Genomic DNA, 23,576 nt, shown 5'->3' on the forward strand with positions numbered 1-23,576 from the left:
CACCAACCTTCCAATCCGTCTTTAACAAACAAAGAACCTTAAGAACTGTGATCAATAGTTGGACGCTAACACTTGCTATACCGCCCCCCCCCCCCCCCAAAAAAAAAAACCAAAAAGACCACCCACCCACCTCCCCCCAAAAAAAGGTAGGTAAGAGGAACATACTCGCCAAACAAATAGCAATTTCCAGGATATTTAAACCATATGAGAAACAATGGATGTTTTTCATGTGCCTTAATATACCCTTTGCATGGCTCGACAATTTAAAAAAGTAACATTCAACACATGCCGTTTACGGAAACTCTTCCGTCCAATCTTTGTAGAGAAGCTGTTAACATCACCATATTCTGAGAGTTCGTACTTAGAATTCATAATCAAATTTTCCTTCAGTAAGATGCAATTCAAAGCACCATTTTAAACACAAGAGACACTTTCAAAGCCAAGAGATTTTAGCACACTACTAAAAGCCACAACCACCACTTACACCATAAGAAAACCTTACGGCTCAAATCATTTCTTTCATTGACTATCCATGACATACAATGTCCAAGCCTCTTGCATGTCCGGCCTACTAGGTCTGGTTGAGCAGGCATGTTTCTACAGTAATGTTCAAGGACTAAATTCTCTTGTTATTTCTTAGCCCTTAGTGTGCGTTACCCCAGATTATTGACTCAAGCTCCGTACATCATTTGAGGCCTTTGGCTATGAGATATATTTCTCTGGAAGAGGATCTTGTAGCTTTTGGTCGCAGCCACGACACCAATTTGAACCTTCCTTTACAAAGATTGGGAAAACCTGTTAAAAGACCAGTCAGATCACAAGAGAAGCTGTTCCACATAAAGAAAGTAGTCTTCAGAAGAAAACTATGTACCTTGGCTTTCATTGCCTTCCAACAATTTAATTATCAGATTGCCACCAGGCATAAGCAGCCCCTGTGCTCCTTGGTCAAAGGCCTGATGGCCTCTCTCTGAATAAGATTGATCATCTCTACTCATATGGTTTGAAAATTTTTCCCCCAAAGCCAATTCTAGAGCCCTAAATCCAAGCTCCCCTGATAAAGCTGCATCTTTTGATCCAATGCCAGAGACGGGAGGACACATGTCAGATAGTACGACTGAAAAGCCTTTGCCCTGCAATCATTAAGATCAAACATCAGTCAGCAATAATCGACATTCTCTAAACGTAAATAGACCAATTCAATATTAATGGCCAATCAAAAAAATAGGGGACTCTCTGGTCTCAAACAGTATTTTCTTCCAATTGCAAGACCAGGACTGGACAGTATGGAGCCCAAATATGTACTGGGTAGGCCTCAGCCAGGAGTTTCTGTAGAGATGATGTTGTGGCAACCTCAACAAGGCAGGGGTCCAGCCATATATAGACTGCCATGCATAGCCTAGGGCAGTCAGCCTCCCTAACATGCCCGATCTTCCTCGATCCTCCATCTCATTGATGAATCTTTGATTCTACCCCAAACAATGCTCAAAGCATATAACCACCCTTGATTTGAAGATACTCCAGTTTGTCAATGGAGCCATCCTATAATTGATCCCAACAGACATGATATACAGAAGCACAGTTAAGGGTCCAATCAAGACCCAGACGTATGAAACTATAAAGGTCTCACTGATGACCTGGTTTTTCTATTGACCAGATAAGGGCATTGTCGAAGTGTCTAGAGTCTAGCCTTTACTAGAATGGTAAAAATCTATCCCTTTACATACCCAATTTTGTTGTGCACCACGTTGTGACGCTTACATTTTTGAAGCATCTAGATTCTAGACTAGTAAAAATCTATCCATTTGCATGCCCAGTCTGTGAACCATGCTGTGACTCTTCCATACCATCACCTCTTGCCCCCATCTTGTACAAGCTAGGAGGAGGAAGGTAGTGTCACTGGAGAGACCCTTTCGTCTTCCATGTTCAAGACATAGCCAAGGGCCTCAGCTACAGAAAGAAATGATTAGGGGGCTAAGGGACACGTCTGGTGAGCAGACCATGCCAAGGAGCAAGCCTCCCTTGTATGGCGTCCAACAAGCAATTGGTTCAAGCTGCTTGCAATTAAGACACCTCTAATCCATCGTGCTCAGAATCCCAATGTCCTGATGATATCCTCCAAGACAGAAGTCATAGGTCTTCTGAAAATCCAAGAAAAGGATCCTGAGAGGCTCGACTCTTATCGAGTCCAAGAGAGGATCTGGGCTTCGCGGGAAGAGGCTAAGGAGGAGGCTGTTTGGTGGTAGGAGGCTGACGGGAGAGGGCGGTAGCATAATCTCACGAGGAGGGTTTGGCATGAGGGAGGGGTTGGGGTGCTGAGTTACAGTGAGGACCATTTGGCATGGAGGACTGAAGAAGGGATTCTACCTTTAATTCTATTGATTCCATCCAAGACATAAACTCTTTAGTTTTAAACCAATTGATTATTCAATATACTAGTTTGGCTTAATCACAAGTAGACTCCTCAGGCAATATAATCATACTAAATGTTTATTCATTAAAAACACTTGATTTAGAGAATGGGAATTCTTACTATGGTGCATTTAAAGCTACCAATATACTATTAAAAGAAAAAGAGAGGTTTATTAGAGTCCGCGAAGGCCAAAAAACCCCATTAGACAAAAAGCTATGAAAACATCATGAGGATACACCTTCAGTGGAGGGAACTAGACGTCTCTATCACACCTGAAATAAACTACTAATGAAACAGGAAAAACAAAGAACAAAATCCATGCCTCAGGAGTTTTGTCACCATATCATCATGTATCATGTGTCAGTCATGAGTCACTTGAGCTCCTCATGGGCATGACAAGGGTCCCACTAGAAATTCTAGTGTGTCTGGAACGCATCCAAGATACGCTGGTGTCCTAACTCCCCGCTGAGAGGGTGGTACTCTACCCATGGCTAACGTCAGGTGGCCTGACATCGAGATGCAGCAACAATGGTGCCCCCGATGGGACGAGTGCTTGCACGTCTTGTATCAATTCTTCTAGGAACCTAGCGTGTCTAGGACAAAAGGTCATGATCTCGCACCTGATCTTGGCGACACTTCTTCTCCTATGAAGTAGTCAATAGAAGACGATCTTGAAGGCCCCTTCGTGCCTTGCTCTCCCTGCACGCTGCACTCCCCTCTCCCACCATAGCCTCTCCTTTCCCTCTGTTTCCAGCCGCCCCTCCCCCCCGACTCTTCCTGCACCTTCTCCCTTGCTTTCTCCCTTCCTTCAGCCACCTTCCACCAGCCTTTTAGTCGCGCCTCTTCCTGTCTCCTGGCCGCACAGTTGATTGTTCCTGCACAAGAAAGTTTTGCTGCTGTCCGAGATGGACTTGGGTTCTTTTCTTACTTCTCCACAGTTGGTTTCAAAGCTTCTGGCACTGTTTTTGGGCTGCCTTTCAGTTCGAGAAGCAGCCCCCATTGGACAGGTGCCTAGCCTGGTCACGAGTCTTTTGTACATGTTTGGCAGCGGCTGTAGTCTTGTACCTCAGCTCCCTGCTGCATGCTTTTTTGGCTCTGCTGGTCTCTTTTACAGCGAGCTGGACAGCCTTTCTTTGGGCCTAGAGCAGATCTTCTGCCCGAGTCTTTTGGCTGGTCCCTTTTCGAGGATCTAGGTCCTCTTTTAGCCTCTTCTTTTATCTTTTTCCCACTCCCCCCTTGCTTTTCGCAGTGCAGAGGTTTTGTTTTTTGGTCTCTGGGAACGAATCGTGGTGGGTGACCTTTGATCTGGTAGGAGGGGCTCTCATGTCAGCTCCCTCGACTCCTTCGGCCATTAAGGTTCTTCTTTCTCCAAAGGACAAACAACAACTGAAGATTGCAGTTCAGTCACTTCATGACAAAGCTTTGGTGGGCAAGGTTGTTGGAGTCACACCTACAAGAGCTAGGTGCCGGATTGGATCCAAGCAAGTTTAGAGCTAGACGGTGACCACATCGAGGAGGTTACCATCTATGGGAGAGGAGTTGTTCTTCAGTTGAGCTCCCCCGACACCAACCTAGTCCTCGTGGAACAGAGTCCCATGTTCATTTGCTCGCACCTTGTATATTTCATCCTTGGTATCATAGGTTCACAATTGACCACATGAACTCAACAAATCATGTGCCACATTTCCCAGTGATGCTCTGCTTCCCAAGGCTCCCGAAGGAGTATTGTCCTGTCCTCCCCTCCATCAGGGGTGCTTTGGGCACAGTGTTGAGTCCCCCCGGCTACAACAACCTTGGTCATGGCAACTGATGGAGTCTCTCGCGGGGTGATCATTGAGTGCCCTGAGACTCTTCTGGGTCAGATCAAAAGATACCATTACAATTTACATTTCCATACTGCCATACTCCATATGTTTTGTGCTCTCATCTCATGGGTCCAACACCATCATGTGCTCTCCAGTCCCCCTTCTTCCCTTTCTACCCTTTCAGCTCAATCTCAGATAACCACTTCACCATCTCTATAAGCAGCCCATTTCCCTTCTTGCCTTGCTGCCATCACACATACCATCCCTTCCCTCCGGTGTTCTTGTTGTAGGAGTGTTAGATCATCATCCAAGAGAGTCTTGGTTCCCTTCAATGTTGCCCTCGTGATCATGAGGGTGGACCTCCGTTCCCTCCGGTGTTCTTGTTGTTAGATCATCATCCAAGAAAATCTAGGCTCCCTTCAATGTTGCCCTCGTGATCATGAGGGTGGACCTATCCGTTATAGTCCAAAATCTCACTACCAATGGCCTTGTCAGTGCACCGGCCTTGCCCACCCTCCAAGATGCCTTGCAAGTAAGGTCGACACCCATCTTGGTGAACAGGGCTTGGAGTATCACCTACTGCTAGGCCTCTGGCCAGGACATTCAAGGACTGCTGTCCGGTCTCTTATCCTCCTCCAGGGCATGTGATATGAACTCCTTCGGGGCTGATGTGCCTCTTTTAACCACCTCTTTCCAGTCCATCATGTCCGCTTTTCAATTGGTGATTTGCTACATGAGGCTTGAGCTCACAAGTTTCCCTTGCATAGTGTCTTGAAAAAACATCTCTTCCTTAGCTTGTCGTTTTCTGCTTTGAGATCATCCATGGCTTTGCATGTCCCCTCTGGATTCACTTTCATGTCTCTGAGTTGCTGCAATTCAGCTCCCATTACTTGCAACTTGTCTTGGAGGCTGGTTTTTCCTGATTTCCATTCTACTTTTTCTTTCTCCCATTCCTCACCCGTGGCCTTCTGTTTTTCTCATTCTTCCTGCCCTTTTCCCGCTTGCTTCTTTACTTCAACTGATGTCTCTGTCCACATGTGCTTTCTCAGCTATAACATTTGTGGCTTCCAGATTGTCAATTTTTTCGATCAAGACCAGGCAGATTTTTTCAAGACTGGCAAGGACATCAGGATGTGGCCTTATGAGGTGTCCCTATCATAAAAGCCGCCATAGCATTTTTGAATGCTTGCTTTCCCCAAGTATCTTCTACACACCTCGTGTCAGCATAATGCACCCAAAACACTGTTGTACTTCCACTGACGGTCCCTTTTTTCTTTTAATGCATGATAAAAAACCTTGCCCATGTCATCATGCCATACTGTCTAACTTGATCTAGGCATATGATGATCTGAAATTAGGCGTGATCTGAAATTAGGCGTCTGTATGGAGGGGCCTTGCTCTCCGAACTCAATCACGACAATGTCATATGGAGTGCATCTGTTCCCCAGAATCATACAAGAAAGCATCATGACCTGTAATCTCTCGAAGCCAGCCCACTCATCCTCTCTAAGATCCATTGCCCAAAAGACACCTGCATATATACCAGCTACTCATACTAGTGTGTCATGGGAACATGAATTTTGTAACCGTGACTACCTTTGGCTTGGGGGACTAGCCTAGGCGAAGTGATAATTCCCAGAAGTCCCTAGGAATGCATCCAATGCCTAGGTGCACCAACTAGAGCTAGGCTAAGGCAAGGACAAGAGGGGTCTATATGCTGGGCCCAAGGAAGCTAAAGTAGGTCATTGGTGAGTGGGGTAGAGTTTTAAGTGTCATTGGTGTAGTGGGTTAGGCCTTTAATGAAGGGGAAAATGTGTCACATGGCACAAGCCCATGCATCCTTCTCTCCAATCCCCCCCTACACTCAACCTTGGAGGAATTCCCTTCATTGTACAGATTTCCACGCTTCTCTCTTCCTTCACGCATCTCTCTCTCTCTCTCTCTCCATGCATCCCAAGGGACCTCCATGCTGCTATGCGGACTCATTAATGGCTGTACTTTGTGAAGTTCCAAGCTTTTCAAGAATACAAATGTGTGCAATGCACACATTTGCATGCAGAATTTGAATGTCAATTGGCTCTCCAATGCGCCCTCGTGAGAGTACTTGTTTCTCTTTCGACCTGCATGCAAGGTGGGAGAGAGATGGCGGATGAATGCAAGGTGAATGGAGAGAATGGTACGTGAGATTCACAATGAAAGGGTGATACCCTTTCATTAATGTCCCTTGAGATCACTCAAGTTCCATCTTTCCATTTACACCTACCCTTAGCTTGTGACCCATGCATCTACCATTCGATACACCTAAATGCACCCTTCCCTTCCTATTACCCCTAGGACCTAGACACGTGTGTGCATATCTTTATTGATTAAAATAAGTGTCACATGTCCAATTGCCATCTGAAGCAGCAACTCCAACTCGACTACTCCTATCTACTCAGATGATCCACCGTCATAGTAAATCGGTCGATGTCCATCATAAATACAAATACATGTTACACCATTGGCGTATAATATATAATATAATAATGTTCTAATGTCTACTAATCACAGATTCGTGATTTCTCTTGTCATGACACTCCCTCTTGCTTGAATGGGCAGAAGTCCTCTTCTGGATCCTCTCTTGTCTCTTTCTCTTGCATACACTTTTCTCTTTTACTTCTACATTTGCATCTCCTCTTCATAATTTGCGTATAGTCTTCTCTTGATTGTACGTGATCCTTCTAAATCAGAACTTAAATCTCATCTTCAAGTTTTGCGTCATCCTAACGCTGAATATCCAAAATGTGGAAGTACCACTGCAATACCTCTTCAATATCTCTTCATGCTCAAAATCCTCTTCCGAATACAAAGCTGCTGAAATCTCTTCATAATAACCTGCTCGATTGGCTGAAACATACCCTCAACAAATGGTTAGTATTAAAAGATTCTCTCATCCAATTGTTTTATGAAATTAGGTCATAAAACTATGCTATAGATGATTTTGCGATGAAGAGCTTCTTAATCTATAGAAACTATAGATTGTCACTCTCTTTTCCAAGTTTCCTGTCATTATCTTGACAAAACTACGCAAGCCCTTTTCTATCCAATGTGATGCATGTGGGAACAGCATAGGAGTGCTTATGCAAAACGGTAGAGTGGTTGCACATGACAGCAGGGTGCTCAGTGATGTTGAAATGAATTTCGGGATCTATGAGAAAAAGATAGCGGCTGTCATACATGCTCTTTCTACTTGGAAACATTACCTTTTAGGTGCTCATTTTTATGTGCAGACTAATCATCAATCCTTGAAGTACTTTCTCACTCAGAGAAAGCTGTCAAAAAAACACATGCGGTGGGCAAACTTCTTTTCAATCTTTCATTTTCAGATTGTGCATGTGCCTGGCAAGAAGAATGTTGTTGCAGATGCACTTTCCAAGAAGTCAAGGCCCGATGCAGTATCAAAGAAACCGCAAGTTTCAACTGTCACAATTGCATACCACAGTGAATTTGATGCCATGAAGGACTAGTGTGCAAATGATGATATGACTTTGCAAGGATTTATGATCAACTTGTTGAGGGCCAAAGACATGAGTACTATATGCTTAAGGATGGATTCCTAATGATGCATGGCAGACTTTGTGTCACAAAGCACTTGAGGCCAAAAGTTTTGATGGAGAGTCGTGCCCCACCATATGCAAGACATAGAGGCATTGAAGCCACAGTCGAAGGCGTGGAGCACTTCTTCTACTGGCCAGCTTTGAGGAAAGATGTTGAGGCATATGTGAAGACATGCTTCACTTGTCAAAAAGTGAAATATGACAGGCAGAAGTTGGCTGGATTGCTACAGCCATTGCCTATTCTAGATCGACCCTAGCAAAGCATTGCCATGGACTTTATTTTTTATCTGAAAGGAAAGTCAGAGGTAGAGTTTCCTGATGGTATCTGGTGAAGTTTCAGAACCACTCACCACTAGATGCGAAGTGGATGGAGGAAGGCGAACTGGCAGATTCACCTAAGGCATTGCAGCTCTACCTGGAAGCATTTCAGTTTGATCCCACTGCGGTGCAGGGTCATTCAGGCTCGGCAAAGAAGAGGTCTGGAGCATCGCCTAAATGGGCCGGGGCAAAGGGCTCACTAAGGTCCTTGCTGAGTACTAAAATGCTATACTAGTACAAAATAGCAAAAAAAGTAGCAAAATAGCATGAGAGTGGCATGAAGATATCAAGTGCTCAGAGCTAGAATCTCAAGTGCATGAACCGGCTCCACGTATCCAAACTCCATGATGGCTCTCTGATGAGATGCAAAGAGCTCACGTATCTACATCTGTCGGAATGTCTCCCATGGTGGTGGACGTGGTCTCCTCGATCGAGAGAGAGAGAGAGAGAGAGAGAGAGAGAGAGAGAGAGAGAGAGGCATTGGATGCATTCCTAGGGACTTCTGAGAATTATCACTTCTCCTAGGCTAGTCCCCCAAGCCAAAGGTAGTCACGATTACAAAATTCACGTCCTCATGACATACCCTCCTCTTGAGACAGAAAACTACCCAGTTTGCTGCTAACATTTACAACAAATAAATAACAATGAAAGAAGCATGAATAGCCCATACCAGATAATACATGATTTGCAATATACAACCAGCAATGATGATATGGTCTAGAAGAGCGCACGATTCCATCCATGCATCATTTGTGTGGAGTGACTAGGACACTCATCATAGAAGTCACGTGGCAGAAATACTGTCAGCAATCAGTACCTTGGGTGAGACCTGCAGTGTCACGACCTCTAGATACGTGAGCATGTTTGTCCTGAAGGGGGGAGGCCCATAGGCCCGCAAGGCCTCCTGCAGACGTTGATATATCTTTCTTTCTTTCTTTCTTTCTTTCTTTCTTTCTCTCTCTCTCGGCATGCATCCCAAGGCACTTCCATGCTGCTGTGAGGACTCATTAATGGCTGTACGGAGTCATTTATTGCTGTAAGGACCTGATTTCCCTGCTGTACGGCCTCCATAATTGCTGTATGGCCCTGCTGCCTGCATCCCAAGGTGCCGCTATGCTGCTGTACAACCTGCTTGCACCCTTCCCAAGGTTTTCTTGTTGCTGCACGCATCTCAAGACGGTTTTCCCTTGCTGTGCGGGCCTGCTGGGCACCCATTTTCAAGCTTTTCTGCTGCTGAACGGGCTGTTCTCTCTTTCTCTCTCTCTCTAGCCGATTTTCTCATGTTGTCCTCCTGCTCATGAATCTGCTGCCCCCTGGAGGATTCCAGCTTGGAACAGAGCACTTTGAAGCTGGTTGAAGGTATCTGGAGCTAGCTCGCGTCCATTTGCTGATTTTTTTCCATTGCGATTGAAGGTCATTTGTGCTTGCTGGGAGCGTGGACAAGGGATAGGTGCAAGGGTTAGAGCTCGCCCTTCTTTTCCAGGTTCTCGCTAGGCCATACAGGCTGTAATCTGACACCCAGCCACAAAGGGTGTGCTTGGGAAGGAGCCAGAGGAACAGTGTGTTGCTTTCTCATGCCTTGAGATCACTTGAGCATTTCGGGGACGTGTGGAATAGACACTAGTCTCCCCGGTAGCGGCGCCAAATGTTGGCTCTTTCCGATGGCTTCCGTAGGAAGAGCATGATCTCAGAGACCAGTAGGTTGACGTATTATCATTGCGCAAGATAATTGAATCCTGGGTGTTTCAAGGAAGCAGGAGTACGACAAACTCTGTGCTTCCTCACATCCAGATGACCGACACGTCAGTAGAGGCATGGGCCATTCTAAAGGATCTGTATGAGACAAATAACACATCCCGGATCTTGCTTCTTCAACATCATCTCTACAACTTGGATATGGATGAAGGAGATTCAGTACATAACACTTGACCAAGGTCAAGGTGGTAAGGGATCAACTAGCATCGGTTGGTCAGAAGGTGGACTCATGCCAATTGGCCTTGATGGTACTAAGGAGGCTACCACGAAGTTTTGAAAGCTTTGTTACGACTATGACAGCAAGATAGAGGACCAAACCTCTAAACTTTGGAGGAGTTGGGTCCATTACTGCTCTAGGAAGAAGCTAGGGAGAAGCTCTACAACAACGGCAACAATGACAAGGCGTTGCTGGCAAAGGAAAGGGTAAGCCTAACGGTGGCAAGCCCAAGACGGATGACTGTGGAGATGACGAGGACACTTCCAAGAAGAGGAAGCAAAAGAAAAAGTGCTTCTATTGTGACACGCTAGGCCATTTTGCGAAGGATTGCAAAAAGAAGGCGGCGGATCAGAAGAACAAGGAGTCCGACTCAGATTCAGATGGTGACACAAAAGCCAAAGCTAATGTGGCAATTGAACATCTCCATGTGTTACTGAGGTAAGATATGCCGCCCTAGAAGCCACAGTGAAGATGTCTTGACATTGAGATGTGGGCCGACGGGGAGTCACAAACCTTTGTGAAGGTGAAAGACAGAATGAACTGTTTGGAATCTTCCAAGTGCATGGCAGTTGATACTGACACGAGGGTGGATTCCATAGAGTGCCCTAGGGTTTCATGTTCAGATGGTGGTTGTAATTCAGAAGGGGAGAGTACAGGATTGCACAGGTTATTGGTATGTGCCTCGATGAGGTGCATGGTTTGTTGTCAGAGCAAGTACACAAGCAGTACGATGATCTAATATGTACTTGCTGTTCTTAATTTAAGCCTTTATAGCATGCTGGGGAGAGAATATGCTCTTCATATGTCTCAAGTAATGGGAGATTGATAAGAATTGGCCTTCTTCGAAAACAAAAGGGAAAGTACATATGCTTCTTCAAATCTCGGACACAGATTGCTAGAAGGTGATGGAGAAGGTGTACTGAAGCCAAAAGAGTACTTGCTTGAGAGCTTAGTAAGAGTTCGTGGTCCAAGTTATCTAGAGAGATTCTTGGGATTTCATTTCTCAAGATGGTTCTTTTGTTACAGACCTTGCCAAAGGAAGGACGCGTTGAAATAGGCCCTAAGAGCATGGTGCCTAGAAGACTCCAGGCTGTTCGCTCATTATGAGGGGGACAACTGGAAGATCATGGCGTTCAGAGTGCTCGAGTTCGAAGGTGGAAACGTGACTGAAGGTGGTGGTGCCATCTAGTGCTACCGTGGATGGACCTGTGTACCAGGATGGTTTGCTTATGTAGGATCGGACCTGGAGGAGCAAGAGCCACTAGTTGAAAAGCAAGGAACCGGAATCGACACTGACTTGTGCCAAAGGGTTTTATCATGGGAGCTGCTAGGGCAACGTCATCGACGTATTGGCATTGGGCCGAGATGTGTCGGTGAGAGGGGGTGTTGGAAAGGTCACCCCCCAATCTGTAAGCCCCCAAATGAGGAGAGTGTGGAGAAGGGAGACACAGACACATGCCCAAAAAAGAAACACATGGGCAGGATAAAGATTGCCATATTGGTGTGGATCAGCTCCGGGACAGTAGGCACCATTATACTGTCACGATCTATGACGTATTCCTTTCTCTATACCTTAGACTTATGGATGGTTTGATGAATGGACACTTGTGGAAGGGTATGCCCTTTCGACGCGACACTTCCTATGAGGCACAACCCTTCACAAGAGACATCCTATTGAAGAGACATTCCTATTGTAATATACCCTCTCATCAAGGGTCACACGCTTCACAAGGGGTACACACCTCTTCATGCACATACACTTTGGAGTACACAGCTTTTCATGTGTGACTCTTCACTCTCTATATAAGAGAGGCCCAACTGTATGGATGACACACACTACACCTTCACTACAGACACTCAAGCAATACAATTATTCCTTGTTCTCTGCTATTTCAGTCTCCTTTCTGTTCCTTAGCACATTTCTAAATATAGTAAATGTAGGATTTCTTACAGTGGTATCAGAGCAAATTTCGCTCCTGCCTGTAGGAAATGCCCCCCACCTTCTAGCGCCTATCTTATACATTTTTTTCCGCTAGAAGGATCCGTGCACTTTGTGCATGGAAGAGTGGAGAGAATGAGCGTAAAAATTTTTAGCACCAACCCTGCCTAAAGTCATCATTGGCCTCTCCATCTCCCACACATCAGGAGTTGATGTGAATGGACACGACAAAAATCGTGTCTTTTCATGTGCTTGGGCTGTCCCAAAACCAAGGGATGCACCTTTTCCACCATCGGACACACCTTTTGATGAAGAGTCTTGACTCCTCACCCAAGGGACACACCCCATCGTGGCAAAAAGGACACACCTATTCATGTGGGGACACCCCTTTTAAAAACAGGGACACACCCCTTCATGAAAAGGTGCACCTGTTCCAAGGGTCACACCCCTTCGAATAGGCACACCTTTTGGAACCAAGCACCTTATATAAAAGGGTACCTAGAGGGGTTTTTAAAAAAAAAACCCAGCCCCAAACCTTAGGTCTACCCTAGATTACCCAAGGGTCAAATAAACCCACCCTTTAAATTTTTTGGGCAACCACCCAACGTAGGCAGCACAAACGAAAAGACAAAAGGGACGATCTATTTCAACGCCCGTACAGATTTTTGTCAAACAGGTTGGCCTGCCTGCGCAGCCCCTGCCCTCGCCATTTCGCTGCCCTGCTCCCCTCGCCATATGCAGCCCCTAGCCTCGCCAGTTTTCGGCCCTGGTTCCCTGCCAGCCTGCAGCGCTAGATCAGCGTCAGCCTGCCATATCTGCCGCAAATCAGCCTTGGAAGCTGCAGCCTGGTTTCGCCAGCCTCCATCGCGATCCAGCCTGCAGCCTTTGACACCTTTTATCGCGATCCAGCCTGCAGCCTGTTCCGCCATTGACAGCCTGCCCTCCCCCCTTGCAGAGTGCTAATCGCACACAGAACTCTACTATGGCCAAAGGTGCTCGCCCTCAAGATTACCTCAGGTTTCGAAAAAACTCAGGTAATCAAGGTCAGCGACAGTCTCAAGATCCCCAGAAGTCTCAGAAATCATATGCTGGATTCCAACAGAAGCACCCCTCTAAGGAACGCACCTCTTCTTCTTCACAAAGTCATTACCGACATCCCCAACATAAAGGTGCGGCCACTAACAAGAAGAACAGCTCCAGCACAAAAGGACTTTGTACCATCTGTACATGCGACCATAGGTGGTTCGATTGTCCCAAGCGACCAAAGCAAAATTCCAATATGGAACCTAGCACTTCCCAAACAGAAGATGCTACCCCAGCACAAGACAAGAAAGGCAAAGCTGTTCGAATGGCAAATACCATCCACCTGAGCCTTGCCAGCAACCCCGAACCTTCCCTGGCCACTCAAGTACTTTGTATTCAAGGATCGATTCGTGGAACAATGGTCACTATCCTCATCGACAGTGGCTGCTCTCATAACTTCCTAGCTAGTTCTATGGTCGACAAACTTCGGTTGACCACCAGTCCTAGTCTCATGGACTATCAGATTGAACTCGCAAACGGAACTACCTTCTTGTGCAACACCAGAATCAAAAACTTGTCTTTTCGCATCCAACATTATATGGACAAGTTGAACTTCGACATCATGCATCTTTCTCGGTACGATGTCATACTTGGACAACAGTGGCTCTACGACTATGATCCATCAATCAGTTTTCGCAGCCATACTATCTAGTTTGTCCACCAGGGAAATTTTATTGAGCTAACTGGTTCTAGGGACTCTCCTTCAACCCCAGTTGCCTCTGCCCTACAAGTAAAGAAGTGGGTTCGTAAACGTCAAGTAAAGACTTCACTTCTATTGGTTACGGTAGTAGAGGAGACACCAACAAAGAATCCTCCTGAATACCTCAACCAACCTTTTTTCCAGCCCTACCTGGATATTTTTCTACAGGTTTTGCCAAAACAGTTACCACCTCGACGACCAGTGGATCACCCAATCGAACTTATTCCCGCAGTAATCCACCGTCGAAACCTCCTTATCGGGTTTCTTACACTCAAAATGAAGAAATCCAAAGACAGGTGACCGAACTACTCCACAAAGGTCACATTCAGCCCAGTCGCAGCCCTTTCGGATCTCCTATACTACTTGTCGAAAAAAAGAATAAGTCAATGCGCCTCTGCATCGACTACCGAGCCCTCAACAAGCTCACTATAAAAAACAAGTATCCATTGCCTCGCATCGATGACCTCTTCAATCAACTTCTACACGCAACACAATTCTCAAAGATTGATCTTCGTTCAGGTTATCATCAAATTCGCATACGAGAAGGCGATGAGTACAAGACAGCTTATGCACCTCTGCATCGACTACCGAGCCCTCAACAAGCTCACTATAAAAAACAAGTATCCATTGCCTCGCATCGATGACCTCTTTAATCAACTTCTACACGCAACACAATTCTCAAAGATTGATCTTCGTTCAGGTTATCATCAAATTCGCATACGAGAAGGCGATGAGTACAAGACAGCTTTTCGAACAAAGTATGGACACTATGAATGTTTGGTCATGCCTTTTGGGTTAAACAATGCCCCGGCCACATTCATGACACTAATGAACGACATCTTCAGGCCTTTCCTCGATAAGTTCATCATCGTTTACCTCGATGCGTTTACCTCGATGACATCCTCGTCTTCAACAGATCCCAACATGAGCACAAACAACATCTTCACCAAGTTTTTAAAGTTCTCCGCGCAAATTCTCTCTACATCAACATTGAGAAAAGTGAGTTCTTCAAGACCCAACTCGAATATTTGGGACATGTTATTTCAGCTCAAGGCAACTCTGTGGATCCCAAGAAGGTCGAGGTAATCCGAAACTGGCCTACTCCTAAGAATGTTCATGATGTCCGCTCTTTTCTTGGATTGGCAAACTTCTACCATACAAAGGTCTATCAGTTTTCCGAAATCGCAGCTCCTATGTCCGAATTATTGAAAAGCACAGCAGTTTTTCAGTGGCTTCCCGAAACAGAGTATAGTTTCCAACAACTCAAGCAAGCACTCACTACCACACCAATTATGGCTATTGCTGACCCAAACCTTCCATTTGAGGTCATGACCGACGCTTCCGACATCGCTACAAGAGCAGTCTTGATGCAAGAAGGCAGAGTTATTGCTTTTGACAGCCATAAACATTCCGATATCCAAACCCGATACCCGGTTTATGATAAGGAGTTTCTTGCCATTGTACATGCTTATCACTCTTGGAAACATTATCTCATGGGAGCCGACTCTGTGGTCAAGACAGACCATCACTCTCTAAAGTATATCTTTACTCAGCCAGTCATAAACGCTCGACAAGCACGCTGGGTTGAGTTTCTGGCCAACTTTCACATGACCATTGAGTACATTCCAGGACTACGCAATGTAGTTGCAGATGCTCTCAGCAGGTTAACTCTAGCATCAGCTATGGTAATCTCTACATTATCTGTGGATGTTTCGAATTCATTCAAAGGGAAGTATTTCAATGATAAAGACTTCGGCACAGCAATAGAAGTTCTTTCAAAAGATCAACCTTCGACTTCCGAACAGAAGATTTTCTCATCCTATTCTTATACGGATGACCTTTTGAATTATCAAGATCGCGTCTGTGTACCACATGACAAGGATGTTCGACGTCTTTTGTTAAAAGAGCATCATGTAGTTCCTTATGCTGCCCATCCAGGCATCAACAAGACTTATCGGTTACTCAGTGCAACATACTACTGGCCTCAGATGAAAAGCGACGTCATTACATCTTGCTTATCTTGTCAACAAATGAAAGCAAGCCGACGACTTCCAGCAGGACTTCTTCAGCCTCTTCCAGTTCGAACTGAAAGGTGGGAAAGTATTTCCATGGATTTCATTACAACACTACCACGATCCTCCCGAGGTAATACTCAGATTATGGTAATTGTTGATCGATTGTCCAAAATGGCACACTTTGTTGCTTGCAAAAGCAGTGCACAGGCTCCGGACATAGCCAAACTCTTCATACAACACATCTTCCGACACCATGGATTGCCCAAGAATATCGTATTCGACAGAGATCCTAAGTTTATCAGTCACTTTTGGATTTCACTGTTCGAATCTTTGGGTACAACTCTACTGTTTAGTTCAGCCTACCACCCAGAATCAGATGGACAGACTGAAAGAGTCAACCAAGTTCTGGAAGAATATTCAGTCACGCCTAGCAGCTTGGGAAGAGTATCTACCACTCCTTGAGTTTGCTTATAATAACTCTTTCCATAGTGCCATCAGCATGAGTCCATTCCAAGCAGCTTATGGACACACTCCGATTGTACCAACGAATTTTGTACTTCAACATCGAGTGGCCCTAGCTGATCAACTGGTTCAAGAAATGCAAGACATTCTACTCCAAGTCAGGGATCATATGCCAAAAGTGCAAGAGCGGTATCAACGGTCTGCCAACAAACATAGACGTCACCTGGAATTTGACACTGGTGACATGGTGCTATTATTTGTAGCCCCACATCACTATAAGACGGTTAAGTCTGTGTTTCCTAAGTTGCGACCAAGATACTATGGACCTTTCCGGATCATCAAGAAAAATTCACCTTTAAGTTACAAATTGGAATTACCACCATCATGGGGTAAAATCCATCCGACATTTCATATTTCTTGGCTAAAGACGTACATTCCAGGCGATGAAGCAGTTCCTCCTGCAGGTGATTATGTCCCAGAAACCGAAGACGATTATGTTCTCCTTATTCCTGAGCGTATTCTGGACCATCGACAGCAAGAGACTCGACATCGACTTACCACAGAATTCCTTGTTCTTTGGCGAAATATGGACGACTCCGATGCTACTTGGCAATCTGATGAAGACTTATAGCAGTACCCTGACATTTTACAGCAGTATTTTCAGAATTTACTGTGATATTTTCTACATCAGTTCATTATCTCCACAAGGGTCTTATTTTGAGTGGGAGGGGATGTCACGATCTATGACGTATTCCTTTCTCTATACCTTAGACTTATGGATGGTTTGATGAATGGACACTTGTGGAAGGTATGCCCTTTCGACGGGACACTTCCTATGAGGCACAACCCTTCACAAGAGACATCCTATTGAAGAGACATTCCTATTGTAATGTACCCTCTCATCAAGGGTCACACCCTTCACAAGGGGTACACACCTCTTCATGCACATACACTTTGGAGTACACACCTTTTCATGTGTGACTCTTCACTCTCTATATAAGAGAGGCCCAACTGTATGGATGACACACACTACAGCTTCACTACAGACACTCAAGCAATACAATTATTCCTTGTTCTCTGCTATTTCAGTCTCCTTTCTGTTCCTTAGCACATTTCTAAATATAGTAAATCTAGGATTTCTTACATATACAGCCCTGTACGGAGAGAGACACGTGGCGGGAAGCGACTGGAGAAGGCCAGCCAAGTGGCGCAATCTTTGGCGCGCAGGGTATGGGCCTGGAATTGCAGGAGAAGGAAAAAGGCAGCCATGGCAGGCCAGCTACACTGGCCTTAGATTGACCCGAGGGAAGAGCCTGATATGGGCTGCCCTTTGGGGCCAGGCAGCAGCCCAAAGGGCCTGGCCTTAGCCCTTATATAGGGCAGGAGGACACTGCAGATAGTCGACCAAATACGCCAGCCCACAGCACCATGCATAGGGGGGAGTGGGGGGAGCTGTAACACACTACAAGGAGGGGCTGAACCCCACTTAAAGATACAGGGCGCACAGCCTAAGAAGATCTGCCCACAGCCCAAATATATAGGGCTTGGTGGGGGCGGTTTTGGGACAGACTGAGTTGGCCAGGAAGGGGCTGCCAGTCGGTCATTTCAGAAAGCCTTTGTGCCTATAAAGGGAAGGCTAGGAGCCTCACAACATATCTAGCAGGTCAGCCATCAGAGGAGCAGCAGGAGCAGCTGTACACAGCCCCTCAGGTCTACATCTAGGAGGCAGAGGAGTCTAGGAGTTGCTGCAGACTGAGCTCATCAAGGGCTGGACCTTGGCTGTCTTCTAGGGTAGCAAGGAGGTGAGATCTTTGGATGGAGAGTCTACATACGCTCAAGGTGGAGCACGGGGGCTCAATTTCTAGAGATGTCCGGCAGATAGTAGAAGTACGTGGTGGTAAGATCAAAGGACCAAGCTCTCGTGGGACTTTGGATCTCTCTCTCTTTGTATTGTGTCCATAGCTTTGGGCGGAAATATATATTCTTTTGGTAGCTTCTATATATGGCTGGATCATTGTCTATTGATGAGTCTGCACATCTATTTGAAGCACCTACGTTTAAGAAGTTTGTGATTCCACTCCCCACACACATTGTGTGAGCTCCTGGGCTATTCTATCAGTCTTCCACTGTGCGTACCCTCTGTTGGTTGATTTCTAACAGATCATATGAATCTGCCCCCTCCTAAGTTTCTAAATGGAGCAGATAATATTTAACTCAAAGACAAAAATCTCATCAATTCTTTACGAGCACAAGGTGAAGATACTATATAACATGCAAATGCCCATATCCTTTCCGAAAGAGGGTGCCCTCTTACACATCCCAGCAAGCAATGAATGAAAGCCAAGTTCATTGTCAACCTACTAAACTTAGTTCAATATTCTCAGAAACAGAAATGCAGCAATTGTGATACAACATCGAATCTACCATTTGCAAAGAGTTTGCTTCTTACCAAGTGTGACAAATTCATTAAAATGTGTGGCTTGATATTGAAAACATCAGCACACAATGTTCTGACCCGCTCATCACAGTGATCTGATGGCACCTTCACTTTCTGCTCTGCAAAATGCATCAATAGACAGGTGCATGTTCAGAAACAATATAAAACTAAATGCATTTTCAGTAAATGGCATCAAATTCATCGTCAAACCCAGGCAATTTATGCAAGAAAAAACCATCTCCCACCATAAAAATTATAATATTTCCCACACGTTACAAAATTAATGTTTACATGTTTTTGAATGCTACAAAAGCCCAGAAAATTCATTTTGGAAAAGTCTGGTGCACCTTGACATCAACACCAACCACAATGCCACCCTTCTCTAGTGGACCAAGATTCTGGCATGCTACCTGCAAAAGCACCAACATATCTTGACTATGCAAGAGAGAGAAAGTACTGCTGTTCAAACCATACTTTGCATCTTCATTTGTTTATCCTATCATCATTGTTTTGATAACCAAATCAAGGAAATGTGCAGGTGTTTAATACTTACTTTTTTAGTCATAATTGAGACAACAACATATAGGCTCACACAAAGATGCCATATAATGATATGCATACATGAATGTAGACGGTTTCAAACAGAAAATGTTTCTCAAACGTTTACTTCCAGAACTCACCCCTGGATTCACATTTGAGACAGCATACAACAAGGTCGGAAAAACAAAGATCCCATCAGATATGTATACCTGTACAGGTGTGTAGTGTGCACATGTGTGTATGTATGCAGGTACTCACACACTCACGTAGAAAGGCTCAGGCCTTTCAAAACTGGATTAAAGAGCAGCAGCCAACCTTGCATGGCTAGCAAACCAATAGAATATATGCACATATCTCCACATCACATATACTGATGTAGATCCAAGTTCAATTGACAATTGTGTGCAACAAGATGTCACATGCACCCCTACACTTGGGTGCAATGTGACACACTGGCTACATAAGACAAGTGTGTAATCGTTCCCTAATAGGAGATTTTGTCGTATGCTGTAACCCCTTTGTGAGCCCTTGTCCAGGGACAGTCAGGCACAAGCTACGTAAGTCAGTCTCTCAGCTTTAGGTCGAGTCGAAAGATCAATTCTTGTTCACTGGTACCCACTAGAGAACAGTACGTTAGTGTTTCCATAATGCCCCTGACCTAGCCTTTACCTGAACCATTTGTTGAGCTCCATACTGCCCAGCCTGGCCTCTATTCTGCCACCTATGCTGGGTCCATTCCTATGCCTACGCAGCAGATCTGCTAACGGATCTTGCTGCCTCTCCTGCAGCCAATCTCCATCTCCATGTTCTATCTTCTGCCGCAGCCTTTGCTGCCTATGTGGCAGCCTACATGCTGCCCACATGGCAACTGTCCTTGCTGCTATATGATGCCCATGTAGCTGCCCTATGTGCAGCCCATATGCTGACCTCATTGCATCCCTCATCCATAATCCTCTCCACCCAGATCTGCCCATATGGCAGCTACTTCTCCTGCCTGCGTGGCTGCTTCTGTTATCCCCCCATCCTGCAGGAACCATGTCCCTGTGCTTTCCTCAAATGAGTGGGACAATGAACCTTCTATTCCAACGAGAACAAAGGTTGAATCTCAAACAAAATATGTATTGAATGAATTGTTCCATACAACGGCTTTTTTTGACATAGAGAGTGAAGAGTCACATGGAGGTATGCGACAACATTTCCATGTGTCACCAGGATGCATGAGGCTACATGCACACCTATTCTACCGCATGGGAATGGGCTGGTGCATGCAAGCCAACCAATGTATGGAGTCTTATCCTAAGAGTCAAGCCAACATAGTCTCACCCCTGCATCTCTAATGTGCCAATTCCAATCGTGTGTTAGCTCAAGTCTCAACCTCAAGTATTAGTGCCTTCATACCTCTGTAAGTACCAAAAGCAAATTGACTGAAAACCACATCCAAATTAAAAGAAGGGCGCTTAGGACAAATTGGTGAGGTCAATAACGCCCACTTTGAAGAAGTATGTTTGGATATTTTTCCGCTCATTTCCGATACTTTTGCATGTATTTTAATAAGAAAGGAACGGAACTCGAATGCTTGTCGGGCACCTTTATCCACATGATCACCATAACATAGGACGTGGCGTTCTCTCTCTCTCTCTCTCTCTCTCTCTCTCCTACTCCTACAATGTCTGAAGGTGTGCGGAGGCATGAGGTTTGAAGTATTGTAAAACAAATTTTGAGATACGGGATGCCAGTAAGCAATTAAACCAAATCAACACCTAAATGACAAATTTCTTGATGGTGCTTAAGACGTACCTGCATCCAGGCACCCGGAGCGCAGCCGAGATCGAGAACTGACGCTCCTGGCCTGATAATTTGGTGCTGTTTTTGGATTTGCAGCAGCTAAAAGGAGACCAGTAAAAAAGTTGCATATTTGCAGTCCACATGAGAAACAAACAAATGCAACGGCAAAGTATTGCAGGAAACTTCCCAAATCACAGTGTTTTGGCTAGTAAGCAACCTTGAAAGCGGACCGAGCAACGTAATGAAGTCGCTGGGCCTCTCGATAGAAGAAGTCCGGTACACTGCTATTCATAGTCTTTGTCTCCTGCAACTTCGACCCCTATAACTCTAACTTAAAGAGGATTACGATTGCTTGCTAGCCCAACCTTAAAACACTCTAACAAACAAGAGAGTACAAGACCTCGCGAGGCGTGCCTTAAGTTGGGTTCAGACCACCCGCCCGCCCATGGAGGAGGCAATAGCATCAGAGGATGGTCGCCTGGTGTGATGGTTCACACCAGTCGGCGGTCATCAAGGTGCTAATTTATGTCACCAGTGTGTGATTGGTGTAGTGGTTAGGAAGATGCAATCAAGTAACAGTTGGAGGAGTTGGCCATGGAGAGGGCAGCGGGCCGGACACAAATCTTATGTGTCACTCTCCGGGCCCCGTCCCTCCTATTGGGCCAACTAGGATGCAGCCCTTCACACCACCTTTTGGAAGATGGCCGTCGAGTGGTCTGTACCCAACCTTAGATACCATTTTGTTTGTCATGCACAAACCACTGTTATTTTGATGGGTGAGGCTTGTGCACATCGATGTAATGGATTTCTTAGCTGTGTTGGTGGTTGGATTGTGGCAACACTGAAGAGACACGCGAGCCTTTTATAGAAAGGAGCTCTAGATATATATAGATTATGGCTTTAGTGTGAGCCATGCAATGAGCAACCTCGGTGGCGCTTGGGATAATTAATAAGAATTGAAGGATGAATAGCTCGCTCAAAAAATAATAGAAATACAAATCCAAAAATCATAATAGAATAGTATGGGCAAGGGGATGGACATGGGCCACGTGGCAACATAAGGACTAGGATACTTTTTTGTTAAAAGAGAAGGTAGAGCGCTGCCTCATATGGGCTAGCACCTATAGGATGTTGTTGTCAAATGTTTGAAGTAATTATTACTTCTTTGATTCTTAGTCCTCATTTTTTTTTCCTTGTATGGCACCACTTTAGTATGTCTTCTTTGAACCATTTGTTGTGGTATCCTTATCTATGAGTGTACCCTGTGTTGGAGGATCAAGGGGAGAAAGAGTGGAGTGTGTAAGAGACTACCAATTGTACACTATAGTCACCGAACATAATTATGAATATATACATATTTATCATTTAGGGTTAGGGTTGGACCTTATGCCGTTAGAGTCCTCTCTAGAATAGTGTAATCTACACTTTCCTTAACACCCCGAGCAAAGTGGGAGGAGGCTAGGTAATGAGAGTGACTACCATCCAGGGTTATGGGCATGGGGAAGAGAAGAAGGGAGCGAGGGGGGAGGAGGGGGAGAGGTCTGATCCAAAAGAGGAGGGTAGATGGATGGGGCAACGGTCATCACTATACAGAGGAAACTCTGGAGTCCTACTACTGTGCAAGTGCCTGGGTGCTCTAGGACCCTTTCATCGAGGGGTTTGTTGAAACATCATCAAAGGTCTCATCCTTCAAAGTCTCGGAACGGCCTACTAGGGCACCCTTTGATTACTTCTTAATCGGATGGGAAGCTGCCTCTTGCTCTACCATCTCATGCTCTTGGAGTCTGACATGTTGCCTCTGGACTTCTTCAAAGCCTTCTTGCTAGGCTTCTTGTGATCCACTTTAGTCCAAGCCCCCTCAAAAGGCTCTACCTAAGGTGTCTGGGATCCACTATATAGTTAGGTGCTAAGCTCTTATAGGATGCATAAACCTCTACTTCTGGCAAGTCTGAGGAAGAGCCCAGCCCACCGTAACCCTCTCGTAATCACGTGCCAAGTGTCCCATCTTTTCGCACCATAAAGATTTCCCTAATAGACCCAAGATCTTGATGCATTGCCTGAACTCTCCTTCATCAAGAGTCTCAAGAAGGATCTCCTCTGGTAGCATCTCAGGACACTCGACTATCAACTTGAGGCAAGGAACTCCATCATCTGCTACCATTGACACTAGTTTCTAAGGTAGAGGCTCAAGTATCATTCCAATACATCTCCCAATAGGAGGATAGGTCAATACTCCCTCAAGAGCCCTAGGAAGCAAATCATCATTGGAAAGTGAGCACATTATGAGTCAAATCCATGTTATTGAGTATGAACCCATGGTACCATGGGATGAAGTACACGAGGTGTGGGCCAAGGAAGAGGTAGCTCTACTCCACAAGGGCCAGGGTGGTGTCATGGGAGCATAATTGGAGGAGCAAGATGCCTCTCCCATAGATGGTAACCTCCTAGATGTGGTCATTCTCTAATGCTAAGCTCACTTGAATCCAAACATGCCTCTTAACTCCTTGTAGGAGT

General features: G+C 45.3%; 1 protein-coding gene across 3 annotated transcripts; it reads right to left on the reverse strand.

The window, feature by feature from the left end:
• Positions 1 to 523: 523 nt before the first annotated feature.
• Positions 524 to 21,581, reverse strand: LOC147880110 (FtsJ-like methyltransferase family protein). 3 transcript variants are annotated; one of them, XM_087371975.1, is made up of 7 exons: positions 21,463 to 21,581; positions 21,280 to 21,366; positions 21,075 to 21,161; positions 19,085 to 19,147; positions 18,750 to 18,851; positions 872 to 1,130; positions 524 to 795 (listed from the first exon to the last, which is right to left on the reverse strand). In XM_087371975.1, the coding sequence occupies exons 2-7, from the start codon at positions 21,352 to 21,354 to the stop codon at positions 686 to 688; spliced, it is 696 nt and encodes a 231-aa protein (XP_087228101.1). In that variant the 5' UTR covers positions 21,355 to 21,366; positions 21,463 to 21,581; the 3' UTR covers positions 524 to 685. The 3 variants fall into 3 exon arrangements, with proteins under 3 accessions (XP_087228101.1, XP_087228102.1, XP_087228100.1); XM_087371976.1 differs by lacking the exon at positions 21,463 to 21,581 and having other exon boundaries at positions 525 to 795; positions 21,075 to 21,140; positions 21,280 to 21,456; XM_087371974.1 differs by lacking the exon at positions 21,463 to 21,581 and having other exon boundaries at positions 525 to 795; positions 21,280 to 21,456.
• Positions 21,582 to 23,576: the final 1,995 nt, after the last annotated feature.

This window comes from Dipteris shenzhenensis, chromosome 33 (genome assembly GCF_047967505.1).
Source record: "Dipteris shenzhenensis isolate YYH24624 ecotype China chromosome 33, Dip_SZ_1.0, whole genome shotgun sequence".
Lineage (NCBI taxonomy): Eukaryota > Viridiplantae > Streptophyta > Polypodiopsida > Gleicheniales > Dipteridaceae > Dipteris > Dipteris shenzhenensis.

Bases quoted from the DNA above. Each gene is read 5' to 3' on its own strand.
- LOC147880110 (XM_087371975.1), bottom strand. From the start codon at position 21,354: ATGAATAGCAGTGTACCGGACTTCTTCTATCGAGAGGCCCAGCGACTT. The intron at 21,162-21,279 runs GTTGCTTACTAG...GTCTCCTTTTAG, and splicing joins TTGCTCGGTCCGCTTTCAAG to CTGCTGCAAATCCAAAAACA. The intron at 18,852-19,084 runs GTGCACCAGACT...TTTGCAGAGCAG, and splicing joins TGGTTGGTGTTGATGTCAAG to AAAGTGAAGGTGCCATCAGA.